This window comes from Apteryx mantelli, chromosome 1 (assembly GCF_036417845.1).
Source record: "Apteryx mantelli isolate bAptMan1 chromosome 1, bAptMan1.hap1, whole genome shotgun sequence".
Lineage (NCBI taxonomy): Eukaryota > Metazoa > Chordata > Aves > Apterygiformes > Apterygidae > Apteryx > Apteryx mantelli.
The window spans coordinates 301,359-317,435 of NC_089978.1; the positions used below are offsets into that span (position 1 = coordinate 301,359).

At 65.5% G+C, this 16,077-nt stretch overlaps 1 protein-coding gene across 1 annotated transcript; it reads left to right on the plus strand.

The window, feature by feature from the left end:
- Positions 1 to 1,332: 1,332 nt before the first annotated feature.
- On the plus strand, positions 1,333 to 11,265 carry HPX (hemopexin). Its single transcript, XM_067289443.1, has 13 exons — positions 1,333 to 1,482; positions 1,690 to 1,791; positions 2,706 to 2,854; positions 5,617 to 5,715; positions 5,850 to 5,920; positions 6,552 to 6,637; positions 6,964 to 7,107; positions 7,995 to 8,148; positions 8,305 to 8,517; positions 9,630 to 9,746; positions 9,966 to 10,096; positions 10,735 to 10,879; positions 10,967 to 11,265. Exons 1-13 carry the CDS (start codon positions 1,333 to 1,335, stop codon positions 11,191 to 11,193), a joined length of 1,788 nt encoding a protein of 595 aa, XP_067145544.1. The 3' UTR covers positions 11,194 to 11,265.
- Positions 11,266 to 16,077: the final 4,812 nt, after the last annotated feature.

Genomic DNA, 16,077 nt, shown 5'->3' on the forward strand with positions numbered 1-16,077 from the left:
TGGGACGGGGCGCCCCGGACCGGGGTGGGATCATCCATGCCGGCCCTGGGGAGCTGGACGGGGTCAGGCTGGTCCGCGCTGTCCCAGCAGCTGGATGGGGCCGGGCTGGTCCATGCCATTCCAGCAGCTGGATGGGGTCAGGCCGGTCCGCGCTGTCCCAGCAGCTGGATGGGGCCGGGCTGGTCCGCGCCGTCCCAGCAGCTGGATGGGGCCAGATGAAGGTGAGACGAGGGTGACGATCCTGGTAGGGCACCTCCCCGTGGGAGCTGGCCCGCATGGCCGCTCAGAAGTATACTGGCCTCCAAGACTGCACAGAGAGGGGACCCATGCAACCCCCCCCCCCGGGGGGTCAAACTTTCCCCAACCGCAGCTCATACTGTCTGGCCAAAGAATTAGAAAGGGTCTCACGGCCATCGGGAGCGACATGGTTACAGTGCATAGACGACATCCTTATCGTGGCCGATACCGAAGAAGCAGTGGTCCATGCCACGGACACCATCAAGAGCCATTTCCGCACTCTGGGAGGGGGGGATATTCCCCCCGAGAAGCAGCAAGGACCGAGTAAAGAAGTCCAGTTCCTGGGGGTGATCTGACGGGGTGGCCGGAGGATGGTTCCTCCAGATGTCCTTACCCGGTTCAGAAAATCCTCCATCCCCTTCCCATGGCAAAGAATTAAAGCAAGCGTGAGGGACGTTGGGGTTCTGGCAAAAGCGTATTCCAGGTTTTAGTCAATCGCCAGACCATTGTATAATTTATTAAAGAAGTGACTGGAGATGGGGGCCAGAGCACGAAGAAGCCCTCAGAGTCTTAATTCACTCAGTTCAGCAATACCAAACTATGGGTCCAGAGTTTCCATCTCAGCCTTACGAGTTACATTTTGGGATCAGCGATGAGGGATATCCATGGGGACTGTGGATCCCCAGAGGGCGGATCCCTCATTCCCCTTGCCTTTGGGGGGGCTGAACATGGAGGGGAGCCACAGACCGGCAACCTGAAACCCTGAGAAAGGGCTACTTGCAGTTTATCAAGCCCTGTTGGATACGGAGTCCATCACCGGAGACGATGCGGATACTACGGTCCGGACCCCGTTTCCCCTCCTGTGGGGAATTCGGGAGGATGCCTCCCCTCCTCAGGGCGTAACCACGCATCCCACTGTGCAGAAGTGGATATTTTATCTATCTAGCCCATCGGACGTGGCCCGGCAGCGCCGCTGCCTGCCCCGCCAGACTGTCAGAAATTCCCACGGCGTGGCAGGCCCCGGGACCTGCAGATCCCTCAGCTTTCCCAGCACCCAGTGCCCCAGACCCTGACGGCATTTTGGCTCATAAGGACATGCGGAAGTCGGTCTGGTTCACGGACGGTAGTGCTATTCGGGAGCGAGGAAACCGGAGGGGCCGAGCTGCAGGAATTAGGGCAGACGGACAGGAACGGTTTCGGATTGATCTGGAGGGACCAGCTCAGGCAGCTGAGCTAACTGCAGCTGTAGAGACTTTCAGTGGAGGAACCTGCTACGTGTACAGAGACTCACGCGCTGTCTGGGCCGGAGCTGCTCGGTGACTCCCGCGCTGGGAACGCAAGAAGTGGAAAACAGGAGAAACTGCAGTGTGGGGGAAGAAACTGGGGGAGCATTTACGGGAATTAGCCCGAGATAATGGTCGGAGTTTAGCTGTGGGTCATGTAAATGCGCAGCAAGATACTGATACCCCTGCAGCTGGTTTAAATACCACCGCAGACCAGTCAGCCAAGACCAGGCGTTTGCTGCCGGATGCAGGAATGCGGACTGACACGCAGGTAATACGCAACTTGCTAACGTGGCTTCGCGTGAAAGTGGGGCCCTCTGGTCCTGAAGACCTTTATGACAAAGGTCGACAGCGAGGGTGGCCCGGGAAGGTGCAGCAGCGCAGGCATGTAGTAGTGGGTTGCAGCATTATTATATATTTTTTGCAGTATTACTGTTACGAGGGTGTAAAACTGGGAGCAAGGTAGCGTTCCAGCAACTCCGGCAAGCGAAAGGACTATGGGAAACGTGGCAAGTAGATTTTATCGGGCCCTTACCCTGATGCCCACAGGGATGGCAATACGTATTGGTGGGGGTGGAGATGATATCAGGATTAACGAGAGTTCATCCACGCAGAAGACAAAACGGGGAATCCGTCCTGGAAGGTTTACAGCGCTGGTTCGCAGCGTTACCGTGGCCAAGAGAGATCCCACCAGATGACGGGGCACCTTTTAAGAATAAAACCACTGTATGATGGGTCATGGATGAAGGCATCTGGTGGGTGTATCATCCGTCCTGCTGTCCCCAGGCTAACGGGATAGTCAAACATGCCAACGGATTATTGAAGGCCCAGCGTAAGGCCCGATGTGCCCAAAATGATGATACCAAGTTAGGACGCGGAGGATGTCGTGCACATCTGTGGGAAGCAGCGTGTGCCTGCAACAGTTCTTTCTCCCACTGGGGACATCCGACTGAGAGGGCTTTTTCCTCTGTCCCTCACGGGAAGAGGAGAAGCCGATTCAGGTTCGCAGGAACGCAGGAGATGTGATTTGTGCCAAGTTACCCAATGATAAACACATCGCTGTTACTCTCACCCGCCCCCTTGGGGGACGGGCTTGGACCGGTTACACCGTCCAGGGCCGGTGTCATGTCACGCTTGCGAGATATCTTACCCAACTGAGCCAAAGAAATTGTGTTTTCTTTACAGGTGGAAAATGCCACCACGTCCCTGGAAGAACGCGCCCTCCACGCCAACGTGGAGATAAAAGTTCTCACCGGAGTTCTTCTCGGAATCCTGGTTTTTGGAATGGGAGGAAGCTTAGCCCTGCGAGACCTACATCGACACGGCCTTCGCCGGTATGGGTGACATGTGTGGTCGCCAGCCATTTCTACTGTTGTTTTCTTTTCCTTTTCCCCAGTAATACTGCTGATCCCTGGATAAACTCTGCATAGTCTGGATCACCCAGCCACTGAGAACGCTGCTGTTCCTCTTGTACGCAGCATCTCCCAAGCCCTCGAGGTGTCTGGCTGGGTTTTGTGTATGAGTGATGTTAGCTCAGCAGAAGATTTAGCAGTTCCCCTTGCCGCTGCTGAGACAAATGCTGCTGCTTGGGATGACCTTGAAGTTTTCCCCTCCACAGGTGGAGCCAATCACGCCCTTGCCCCACGGGATACACGGGCCCCCTTTCCCGGGGTGGACCATTTGCCCTTAGCTGCCCCCTTGTCAGACGCGACCTTCTGTTTGGAAGTAACTTGCCAACACAACTGAACCACGTACAACAGTCCAGACAACTCCCAAATTTTCGGGTTCCAGAAAGGTTGCGCCCTCACTTCAGGGGTGGATTATTTTTACACCACCCCTGACAATATCTTGCATCTTAACGCCTCTGATTTTGTTCCTGCCTATTGCAATGGGGGAACCCGACCCCGCTTTCAGAAGTGCTGTCGGGAAGTGGAGCAGTGGGCAGCGTACCCTTGATCCCATGTTGTAAATTTTTGGTATACCGTTCCTTGGTACATCCAGATGAATACTAGTCAGTGCTTGGATACCTCTAATAACTTTGCTGGTCCACACGATGATGCACATGTCTGACCCTATATTTGGGAGCTCGGCATTGCCCTTATTCCCCTGTGTTTTGTAGATAAACTTTGTACTTTTATTAACGTCTCTTATTATGAGCGTCCCGACGATGATGCCGACTTCTTCCCATGCAAAGAGCAGAAGTGTCCTGCTGCTGTTCGTGACCTCCCTCAAGCCTTGGGGTGGCTCCGTGGGGACGCCGCACGGGCAAGACTTCCTCTTCAGTTCCAAGGACGGTGCACCCTAGGATGTGTCCTCCCTCTCCCAGGAGCCTTGCTGACAACTAGTGACATGAATAACTCCTATTCTGCAACGCGTCGACGCCGTTCACGGCCTGCTTTCCAGAGGTGGGCACCGAACAGCCTAAGGGCCCTGATGCCGCCTGTTGGATAGCTCAAGCCTAAAGAAGAGTTGTTTGCTCTGGCCGCAGCGCTAGGACTCCACGTGAACAGTACCACGGATGCTGCCTCTTCCCTATGCGTGGCACTTCATGCCGACTCACAGATGACCTTAGAGAACCAGTTAGGCCTTGACCTCCTGCTTGCCACATCTGGAGGTCTCTGCCAACACTTAGGCCTAGAAGGAGCAGACCGCTGCTTTTATGTCCCGCACAGCTGGCGTAGCGTCGCCAACGTCCTAGAGCAGATGCGGCGTGCTGCCACCGTTGCAAGAGGAGCGCGCCAGCGGTGCTTGGCAGGGACACTTGCTGCCGGGCTCGGTGGGTGGTGGGCACGGACTGTTCAATGTATGTCGTACGGGCTGTTCCCACCGATTATTGTTGTGTTTGTCATTAAGTCGTTAGTGAGACAATTAGTTAAAACCATACTAGGCTATCGCTTGATCACCCCAGCCGAAACAATTGAATCGGTTAACGTGTTAGATGATGCTAACTTTTGATAAGCCACGGACGTTTTTGCTGTTAAGACGGTTCCAAAGCTACCCGAGGGTTACTTTTCTCCCGATCCGAGTGAGCGAGCACCAGCAACGGCTCCTGCTCAGACCAGCCCAGGTGACGGCGTTCAAGGGCCAGGGCTGGGCGGAGTGAGGACACCCACCTGCGGACCCACCAAACCCCAGGCTGGGCAATCTAAGCGGCCGTCTTCCGGCATTCCCCCAAGGCGGGCACGGCATGGCACGTACCGCCATGCCATGGGAAAATCCCCGCCGCCGGCGCAGGCTGTAGGAGACCTCCTCGCGCTCCGGCAGGCTGAGGTCTTCGCCAGAGCCACGGTGAGTGCGAAGCCCCGACTGGCTGGAGGGACGTGGGGACGCCCCACGGAAGCCGGGGCCGAGGCGAGGCGACGGGGACCAAAGAGGAGGAGAGCGGACACCTCGTGGTGATGTAGTTCGGTGCTGGAGACCTGGGGGGGGGGGGTTAGCAAGCACTGCGAGCATCAAGGGTATTACTGCATGGGGGGTGCCCGTTCCTCCCCACGGGACGTGCCCCACATGTGTGGGGTGCCCATTCCCCCCCCATCCCCTGGGGCAGGTAATGCACGGGACACTCCCGTGGCCGGCAGTGCCAGGCAGGGCTGGGTGCCCATCCCTGTTCCCGTCCCTGTTCCCGTCCCCGTCCCCGTGGCGGCAGGGCCGGCGGCCAGAGCAAACAGGAGCCGTGGGGCCGAGCCAAGGCCCTTCCCAGCAGTGGGGCTGGCGGGGGGGGGGCAGGGGGGGGGCCGTGCTGGGAAGGGGCTGGGATGGCGCCAGGCTGCACCTGCTGCACCCATCGCCCCCACGCCGGGCACCCCACACATCATTGGGGTCTGACCCCCCCATCCACGTCCCTGCCCCCCATGGGGGTCTGACCCCCCCATCCACGTCCCTGGTCCCCAATGGGGGTCTGACCCCCCCCCATCCACGTCCCTGCCCCCCATGGGGGTGGGCGTGGGGTGCGGGCCGGGGTTCAGGCGTGGGGCTCGGGCCGGGTGACCCCGCGCCGTGGCCCGTCCCCGCGTGCCCCCCGGCGGGGCGGGCGAAGGTCGCGGGGCGGCGCGGGTTGAGCAACGCGGTTGTGCAACGGCCCCTCTGCCCCATATAGGGCCGGCGGCGGCGGCAGCAGCCCCAGCCCCACCATGCGCCGCCCCACGGCTGCCCTCTGCCTCGCCTGCGCCCTCGCCCTGGCCTGCGCCCGGCCCCTGTGAGTGGCTGCCGGGGGGGGATGTGGGGCGGGGGGGGATGTGGGGCAGGGGGGATGTGGGGCGGGGGGCTGCATGCCGGCGTGGGGCACATGCCCTGCCCCATGCCTGACCCCACGGTGCTGCCTGTTCCCAGGACCCACAGGAAACCTGGGGTGGTCGGAGTGGGGCCCCCCCATGGGGCTGAGCCCCCCAGCAATGACACCGGTGAGAGCACACAGGGGGGCACGGGGTGTGTGTGGGGCATGGAGGCATGTGGGGCACAGAGGGGTGTGTGGGGTGCCCAGGTGTGTGTGCGTGTGCCATGGGGAGCTGTGGGGTGCCTGTGGGGTGCTGTGGGGCATAGTGGGGTTCCGCTGGGTGCGGTGGGTGCCGTGGGGCGCTGCAGGGTGCCATGGGTTGCTGTGGACGACATGGGGCACTGTGGGGTCACATGGGTGCTGTGGGGCACTGTGGGGCATTGTGGGGCGCTGTGGGCACCATGGGGCACTGTGGGTGCCCTGGGGTGCTGTGGATGCTGTGGGGTGGCGTGGGCGCTGTGGGGCGCTGTGGGGCACTGCGGGTGCCATGGGTAGCATGGGGCGCTGTGGGGTGCCATGGGGAACTGTGGGTGCTGTGAGGCATCATGGGTGGTGTGGGGCGCTGTGGGGTGCCGTGGGGCACTGTGGGTGTCGTGGGTGCTGTGGGGCACCATGGGGTACTGTGGGGCGCTATGGGGTGCTGTGGGGTGCCATGGGGCACTGTGGGCGCCGTGGGTGGTGTGGGGCACCATTGGGCACCGTGGGGCGCTGTGGGGCGCTGTGGGGCAGCCCCCGTGGCGCTGACCCCGCGGCGGCAGAGCTGTCGGAGCTGTGCGGGGACGAGGGCGGCCTCGACGCGGTGACGCTCAGCGCCAACGGCACCATGCTGCTCTTCCGAGGTGGGGCCGGGGGCCGCGACGGGGGGGAGATGTGGGGGGTAAACGTGGGGTGGGTCAGAGCTGGGGTCCTGGGGTCGAGTGGGGGCCTGGGGCAGGCAGGGGTGGCGGGGCGCAGCGGGGTGGGGGGCAGGCAGGGGCAGTGGGGCAGGGAGCGGGGGGGGGCTGTGGGGCAGGCAGGGCCCGCAGTGGGGTCGGGGGCAGGCAGGGGCAGCGGGGCGGGGGGCAGAGGGCAGGCAGGGTGTGTGTGTGGGGGGGCTGTGGGGCAGGCAGTGGGGTGGGGGCCGTGGGGCAGGGCGCCGTGGGTGCAGCGCGCTGCCCCTGCGCAGGCGAGGACGTGTGGGAACGGTCCCGGGGGGGCATCCAGCGGCGGCCCCTGGCCGCATCCTGGCCGGAGCTGGGGGGCCCCGTGGAGGCGGCGCTGCGCATCCACCGCCGGCAGCACCCGCAGGAGCACGACAGCCTCTACCTCTTCCAGGCACGGCCGCCCCACGGCGCCGCGGTGGGCAGGGCTGGGGGCGGGGGGGGGGGCTGCCCCACGGCAGGCAGCCCCACGGCGCTGACGCGGCCCGGCTCTCGGGGCGGCCAGGTGGCCCTGCTGCCCTGACCCCTGGGCTGCTCCGTGGGGCTGGCGCGGGGAGGGCTGGTCCCGTGGGGCTGGATGGGATGGGTGGTCCCAGGGTCCTGGTCCTGTGGGTCTGGCCTGGGTGGTCTTCTCCTATGGGGGGGGGTGTCACCCTGTGGGTCTGTCTGGGACTGGTCTCGTGGGGCTGGCCGGGGTGGGTCTCAGTGGGTCTGGCTGGGGTGGTCATGTCCTATGGGGGGGGTCACCCTGTGGGTCTGTCTGGGGCTGGTCCTGTGGGGCTGGCCAGGGTGGTCTTGTCCTATGGGGGTCACCCTGTGGGTCTGTCCGGGGTTGGTCCCGTGGGGCTGGCTGGGGTGGTTCCAGTGGGTCTGGCCTGGGTGGTCTTCTCCTATGGGGGGGGGGGTCACCCTGTGGGTCTGTCTGGGACTGGTCCCGTGGGGCTGGCCGGGGTGGGTCTCAGTGGGGCTGGCCGGGGTGGTCATGTCCTATGGGGGGGGGGGTCACCCTGTGGGTCTGTCTGGGGCTGGTCCCAGTGGGTCTGCTGGGGTGGTCATGTCCTATGGGGGGGGGGGTCACCCTGTGGGTCTGTCTGGGGCTGGCCCCATGGGGGCTGGTGGGACCGGTCCCAAGGGGGCTGACCCAGGTGGGTGATGTGGTGGGGTTGTCCCCATGGGGCTGGTCCCAGTGGGTCTCGCCCCACGAGTCTGCCCCCAGGGGGTCTGTCCCCCGGGCGGGGGCGGGGGGCGTCTCACGCCGTGGGGGGGGGGGGCGCGTTGCAGGGCGAGCAGGTGTGGGCCTACGCCGGGGGGCAGCTGCGGGCCGGCTTCCCGCGGCGGGTGGCGGACGAGTTCCCGGGCGTCCCCGGGGGGCTGGACGCCGCCGTGGAGTGTCACCCCGAGGAGTGCCGCGGCGAGAGCGTCCTCTTCTTCAAGGGTGAGCGCGGCGGCCGGGGGGGCTGGCGGGGGGGGGGGGGTGGCCGAGAGGCCGCTATGGGGCGCGGCGGGGCGGCGGGTGGCTCGGCAGCAGAGGGGCTGCGGGATGCGGCGCGGTGCCGCGCCGTGCCATGCCGTGCCGTCCGCGCGCGCGCAGGGGACACGGTGTACTCCTTCGACCTGGAGCTGCGGGTGGCCAAGGAGCGCTCGTGGCCCGCGGTGGGGCCCTGCGCCGCCGCCCTGCGCTGGCTGGAGCGCTACTACTGCCTGCGGGGCACCGGCTTCCAGCGCTTCGACCCCGTCACCGGCGAGGTGCCCCCCGGCTACCCCCGCGACGTCCGCGACTACTTCGTACCCTGCCCCGGCCGAGGTGAGGGCCTGGGCGCCACCCCGGGGACCCGCACCCTGGGGGCCCACATCCTGGGGAGGCATCCCAGGGACCCGCATCCCTGGGACCTGCGCCCTGAGGATGCATCCCAGGGACCCACATCCCTGGGACCTGCGCCCTGAGGATGCATCCCAGGGACCCACATCCCTGGGACCTGCGCCCTGAGGATGCATCCCGGGGACCCACATCCTGGGGACCTGCACTCTGGGGACCTACATTCCGGGGACCCATCCCAAAGACCCACATCCCGGGGACCTGCACCCTAGGGATGCATCCCAGCGACCCACATCCTGGGGACCCATCCCAAAGACCCATATCCCAGGGACCTGCACTCTGGGGACCCGTATCCTGGGGACCCATCCCAAAGACCCACAGCCTGGGGACCTACACCCTGAGGATGCATCCCAGCGACCCACATCCCGGGGACCTGCACCCTAGGGATGCATCCCAGGGACCCCCATCCTGGGGACCCATCCCAAAGACCCATATCCCAGGGACCTGCACTCTGGGGACCCATATCCTGGGGACCCATCCCAAAGACCCACAGCCCAGGGACCTGCACCCTGGGGATGCATCCCAGGGACCCACATCCCAGGGACCCACCCCAAAGACCCATATCCCAGGGACCTGCACTCTGGGGACCCATATCCTGGGGACCTGTCCCAAAAACCCACATCCCAGGGACCTACACCCTGAGGATGCATCCCAGCGACCCACATCCTGGGGACTTGCACCCTGAGGATGCATCCCAGGGGAATGCAGCCTGGAGACCTGCACCTGGGGAACCTGTCCTGGGGAACCTGCCCCAGATCGCCCACCCCGGGACCGTGGACCCTGAGGACCCCTCCCAGGGACCCGTATCCTGGGGATCTGCACCCTGGGGTCCCATCCCAGGGACTCCATCCCACAGGGAGCCCCACGTGCCGGGGCTGCCAGCCCCACAGCAGCCCAGGGGACCCCGGCCCTGCAGCAGGGACCCAGCTGGCTGCCCTGGGGTCCGACCCCTCCAGCCCCCGGCTGTCCCCCGTGGGTGCAATCCCCCCAAACCCCCGGCTGGTCCGATCCCCGTGCCCAGCGCTGCGGCTCTCCGGCAGGCCACGGGTACAGCGGCCCCGGGAACGAGTCGCGGGCGGCCGCCGGCGACCGCTGCAGCGAGCTCCCCTTCGACGCCTTCGCCTCCGACGACTCCGGCCGCGTCTACGCCTTCCGCGGTGAGGGGGCGGCCGTGGGCCGTGGGGCAGCGGGCGGCTGGGGGCCCTGGGGCTGGGCAGTGCCGTGGGGCTGGGGGCTGCGGGCCTGGCCCTGGTGCGCCGTGCCGTGGGGCTGGGTAGTGCCGTGGGGTGCTGATGTGCAACGCCGTGGGGCTGGGGGGGGGGGGGGCAGGCAGTGCCGTGGGTCGGGGTGCACGGCGCTGACGGCCCCCCCCGCAGGCGGGCAGTACTTCCGCCTGGACTCCCAGCGGGACGGCTGGCATGCCTGGCCCCTGGAACACACGTGGCCGGAGCTGCAGGGAGAGGTGGACGCGGCCTTCGCCTGGGACAAGAAGATGTACCTGATACAGGTCCGCATGGGGGGGGGGTGGCGCCGTGGGGCCCCATGGACCCTGCCCCCCCCCCCCCCCAAGCCTCTGCCGGGTCCTAGCTGATCCCTGTCCCCGGCCGGCCGGCGGGAACTGCCGGTCACCAGGGGACCCTGTGCCAGCCTCTGCCCCGGGACAGGGGGCAGCTTGGGGACGTCACCCCTGAGACACGGGGCAGCTGGGGGACGTCACCCTTGGGGACCAGAGCATCTCAGGGATGTCACCCTCAGGGACTGGGACAGCTCGGGGACATCACCCCTGAGACATGGGGCAGCTGGGGGACATCACCCTTAGGAACTGAGGCAACTTGGGGACATCAGACCCCGGCACCAGGGAAGCTTGAGGATGTCAACCCCGAGACAAGGGGCAGCTTGGGGACATCACCTTCAGGGACCAGGGCGGCTCAGGGACATCTCCCCTGAGACGTGGGCGGCTCGGGGACGCAGCAGGATGGCAGAGCTGCTCTTGGCCCCAGCCCATGGTGCTCCCTGCTCCCGCCTGTGCCCTGGCGCTTGTCCCCGGCCGTACCACGTCCATCCCGCACTCGTCCCTGACCACCCCGTGCCGGGCCATCCCCTGCCCGTCTCATCCCGTCCCCCCCTGTGCCCGGCTCTCCGCAGGGCTCGCAGGTCTCCATCTACCGCTCGGACCAGGGCTACAAGCGGGTGGAGGGGTACCCGCGGGCCCTGCATGACGAGCTGGGTGTCATCAACGTGGACGCCGCCTTCACCTGCCCCCACTCCGAAAAGCTCTACGTCATCTCAGGTGGGCAGCGGGGGGGGGGGGGGGACGCCTGGGCCCCTCAGGCTGCGTGGGCGCAGCACCGGCGCTGACGGGCAGCTCTGCCGGCAGGGAACAGCATCCGGCTGGTGGACCTGACGGAGACGCCGCGGCGCGCCGAGGTGGCGGTGCCCCTGCCCCACGCGCACGTGGACGGCGCCCTGTGCACTGACGACGGCATCTTCCTCTTCCACGGCCCCAACTACTACAAGTACCAGAGCGTGGCCGAGCTGACGGGGGCCGGCCAGCCCACCCCCCCGCGCAACATCAGCACCGACTTCTTCCAGTGCCCCCAGTGATGGGGGGGGGGGGTGCCCCCGGACGCCTGGGTCCCTCGCGGCAGCCTGCGGGGAGCCGAGGCTCATCTGGCTCCAGCCCGCGTCCGCGTGGCCAATAAAGTCAGCGGGACCCCCGAGCCCCCCAGCCTGGTCTGTCCGGGGGGTGTCGGGAGGTGGGGGGGCAGCACAGATGGGACACAGCTGCCCTGCGGCACCTCGGCTCCATCCCCATCCCCGTGCCAGGCCCCCCCCCGTCCTCGCATGGTCCCGTGTCCATGTCCAGCAGCCCCAGCCCCACCAGCGGCCGTCCTGCGCCACCCCACCTTGTCCAGGCAGGGCCGGATGGCACTGGCACGGCCACCGCAGCGTCCTCGCGTGGTGACGTGTCCGCGTCCAGCAGCCCCAGCCCCGCCAGTGGCCGTCCTGCGCCACCCCCACCTTGTCCAGGCAGGGCCGGACGGCACTGGCACGGCCACCGCAGTGTCCTTGTGTGGTGACGTGTCTGCATCCAGCAGCCCCAGCCCCGCCAGTGGCCGTCCTGCGCCACTGCAGCTCGTGGCGCTGTGCCGTGCCTGCAGCCAGGCCTCGGCGCAGCAGCACTGCTGCTGCCGGGCCCCAGCAGGCTCCGGGAGCTGCCTCAAGAGCCCCGTGCTGGGGCCTCAAGGCCACCGGGCTGTGCATGGCCTATGGCCTGCTCTGCAGGGCCTTGCACTGCATGGCCCTGGCGCTGCACCTCCACTGCCCGTACACTGCATCCACCCTGCACGGCCTTGCACTGCACGGCCCTAGTGCCGCACCTGCCCTGCACTTCCACTGCATCTGCTCTGCACGGCCTTGCACTGCACAGTGCCAGGGCTGCACCTCCTCTGCCTGTACACTGCATCCACCCTGCACGGCCTTGCACTGCACAGCCCCCATGCTACACTTGCCCTGCACTTCCACTGCATCTGCCCTGCACAGCCTTGCACTGCATGGTCCCTGCGCTACATCTACACTGCAGTCACACTGCACCTGCCCTGCCCTTGCACGTCACCTCCCTGCCCCACACAGCCCAGCGCCCCCAGCCCTGCCACTCAGAGGACCCCAGTGGGTGTGGGTACCTGGTGGGTGCGGGGCAGTGGGGTAGGAGCCCAGTGGGTGCAGGTGTGTCCTGGTCATGCTGGGCTCTACTGTACTGTGCCATGCTGTGCCATGCCGTGCCGCAGACACCGGCCCATGCTACACCGTACTGCATTGTGTCATATTGCAACAGGCTGTACCATGCTGTACCGTAATGTGCCGAGCTGCACCATGCTCTGCCGTACTGTGCTGTGCCATAACATGCTGTACCACACTGTACCGTTCCCTACTGTCCCATCCTGTGCTATACTGCTCCGTGCTGTAACATGCCGTGCTGCGCTGTGCTGCAATGATGTGTGCCATACGGTTCCATCCTGTGCCATGCTGTGCCGCACTGCCCTGTGTTGCACTGTGCTGCTTCACGCCATGCCATAACGCACTCTCCTGTGCCGTGCTGTGCTGTTCCCCGCCGTGCCTTTCCATGCCATGCCATACCACACTGTCCTGTGCCATGCTGTGCCGCTCCATACAACGCTGCGGTGTCCTGTGCTGTACCAACCCATTCTGTGCCATTCCGTGCTGTTCGGTGCCCTGTCTGTCCTTGCTGCACTGTGCCATGCCGTGCTGTGCCATGCCATTCTGTGCTGTACCGTGCAGCTCTGTGCCGCTCCGTGCCATATGTTACTATATTGTATGTTACTGTACTGTGCTGTGCTATACGTTACTGCACCACCCTTTTCTGCTCTGTGCCATTCCACTCCGGCCTGCGCTGTGCCATACTGCCTTCTTCTGGCCATACCGTGCCATTGAGTGCCACGCCGTGCCATACCACGCTGTATGACGCTGTGCTGCTCCGCACCGTTCGGCACCATACCATGCTGTCCCGCCCTGTACTGCGCTACACCCTGCCAGGCTGTGCTGGTCTGCACCATTGTGTGCTGCACCGTGCTGCTCTGTGCCGTGCTGCACTGTGCTGCGCCGTCACATACCGTACTGTTCAGTGCCGTGCCACGCTGTGCTGTACTGTACCGTGCTGTACTGTTAGGTACTGTACCGTTCGGTGCCATGTTGTTCTGTGCTGTGCTGTACTGTACTGTGCCGTGCTGTGCCGTACTGTGCTGCTCAGTGCTGTGTTGCTCTGCTCTGCTGTACTGTCACACACCGTACGCTTCAGTGCTGCTCTGTGCCACACTGCAGCGTGTGCTGTGCTGTTACATACCATACCATTTGGTGCTGCTCCGCACCGTGCTGTGCCGTACACACTGTGCTGCGCTGTTCCGTAGTAGCCTGTTCTGTGCTGCTCCATGCCGCACCACACGGCACTGTGATGTGTGCATGTGGTATTGCACCCTTCCGCCCCGCTCCGTGCCCTTCTGCACCGTGCTGGGCCGTTACGCACTGCACCCTTCCGCCCTGCTCCGTGCCCTTCTGCGCCGCGCTGGGCCGTTACGCGCTGCCCCCTTCTGCCCCGCTCCGTGCCCTCCTGTGCCGTGCTGGGCCGTTACGCGCTGCACCCTTCTGCCCTGCTCCGTGCCCTTCTGCGCCGTGCTGGGCCGTTACGCGCTGCACCCTTCCGCCCCGCTCCGTGCCCTCCTGCGCCGTGCTGGGCCGTTATGCACTGCACCCTTCCGCCCCGCTCCGTGCCCTCCTGCGCCGTGCTGGGCCGTTATGCACTGCACCCTTCCGCCCCGCTCCGTGCCCTCCTGCGCCGTGCTGGGCCGTTACGCGCTGCACCCTTCCGCCCCGCTCCGTGCCCTTCTGCGCCGTGCTGGGCCGTTACGCGCTGCACCCTTCCGCCCCGCTCCGTGCCCTCCTGCGCCGTGCTGGGCCGTTATGCACTGCACCCTTCCGCCCCGCTCCGTGCCCTCCTGCGCCGTGCTGGGCCGTTACGCGCTGCACCCTTCCGCCCCGCTCCGTGCCCTCCTGCGCCGTGCTGGGCCGTTATGCACTGCACCCTTCCGCCCCGCTCCGTGCCCTCCTGCGCCGTGCTGGGCCGTTACGCGCTGCACCCTTCCGCCCCGCTCCGTGCCCTCCTGCGCCGTGCTGGGCCGTTACGCGCTGCACCCTTCCGCCCCACTCCATGCCCTTCTGCGCCGTGCTGGGCCGTTACGCGCTGCACCCTTCCGCCCTGCTCCGTGCTGTAGCACACTGCACCAGCCTGTGCTGCGTGGTGCCGCACAGCACTGTGCTGTGCCGTGGCACACTGCACCCGTCTGTGCCGTGCCATATGGGACTGTGCCGTCCCATGGCACACCGCACCTATCTGTGCTGTGCCGTACGGCACTGTGCCTTGACATAGTGCACCTGACAGTGCTGTGTTGTGCTCTACTGCACTGTGCTGTGCGTGGCACACTGCACCCATCTGTGCCATGCCGTATGGCACTGTGCCGTCCCATGGCACACCGCACCTATCTGTGCTGTGCTGTACGGCACTGTGCCTTGGCACAGTGCACCTGTCTGTGCCGTATCGCACGGCACTGTGCCATGGCACACCACACCCGTCTGTGCTGTGTTGTGGTCTATTGCACTGTGGCACACCGCACCAGTTTGTACTGTGCTGTGCTATATGGCACTGTGCTGTGCCGTGGCACACCGCACCTCTCTGTGCCATGCCGTACGGCACTGTGCCGTGCTGTAGCACACTGCACCCCTCTGTGCCGTGCTGTACAGCACTGTGCCGTGCCGTGGCACACTGCATCCCTCTGTGCTGTGCTGTATGGCACTGTGCCGTGCCGTGGCACACCGCACCCGTCTGTGCTGTGTCGTATGGCACTGTGCCGTGCCGTGGCACACTGCATCCCTCTGGGCCGTGCCACACGGCACTGTGCCGTGCTGTGGCACACCGCACCGAGCTCTTCCAACCAGCTCTGGCCCACGTGGTGCTGCCCCAGCCGGTGCCGTGTTGTGCCACACTGCACCGATCGTGCTGTGCGCAGTGTCCCATGTCCCACTGTACTGCGCCGCTCCGTGCTGCCCGGTGCTGGTGAAGTGCCGGTGCTGGCGCTGTTCTGGTCCGTTCCGGTCGGTGCTGGTTGGGTCCATGTCAATGCTGGTGCTGTTCTGCTCCATGCTGGTGCCAGCTGGGTCCGTTCCAGTCCATCCTGGTCTGGTGCCAGTGCTGGTCCGGTCTGTCATTCCAGTCAGTCCGGTCCAGTCAGTGCCGGTTGGTTCCAGTCCGTTCAGGTTGGTACCAGTCCGGTCTGTCCCGGTTGGGTCCGTCTCACGCCGGTTGGTGCCGGTCAGGCCTGTCTCAGGTCCGCTCTGGTCAGTGCCGGTTGGTCCCGGTGGGGTCTGCCCCGTGCTGGTCTGGTGCCCGTCAGTGCCGGTTGGTCCCGGTGGGGTCTGCCCCGTGCTGGTCTGGTGCCGGTCAGTGCCGGTTGGTCCCGGTGGGGTCTGCCCCGTGCTGGTCCGGTGCCGGTCAGTGCCGGTTGGTCCCGGTGGGGTCTGCCCCGTGCTGGTCCGGTGCCGGTCTGTTCCGGCCAGTGCCAGGCGAGTTGGTCCCATGCTGGCTGGTGCTGCTCAGGTCAGTGCTGGTCGGTGCTGGTCCGGTCTGGTCGGTCTGGGTCCGGTGCCGGTCGGGTCCATCCCGTGCTAGTCCGTGTCAGTCGGATTGGTGCTGGTTGGTGCCGGTCGGTGCCGGTCGGGTCCATCCTGTGCTGGTCGAGTCGGGTTGGGTCAGGTCAGGTTGGGTTGGGTCGGGTCCATCCCGTGCTGGTTGGGTTGGGTTGGGTCAGGTCGGGTTGGTGCCGGTCGGTGCCAGTCGGGTCCATCCCGTGCCGGTCGGGTCCTACCTGTGCGGGCAGGTCGGGTCGGGTCAGTGCCGGTCGGGTCCATCCCGTGTGGGTT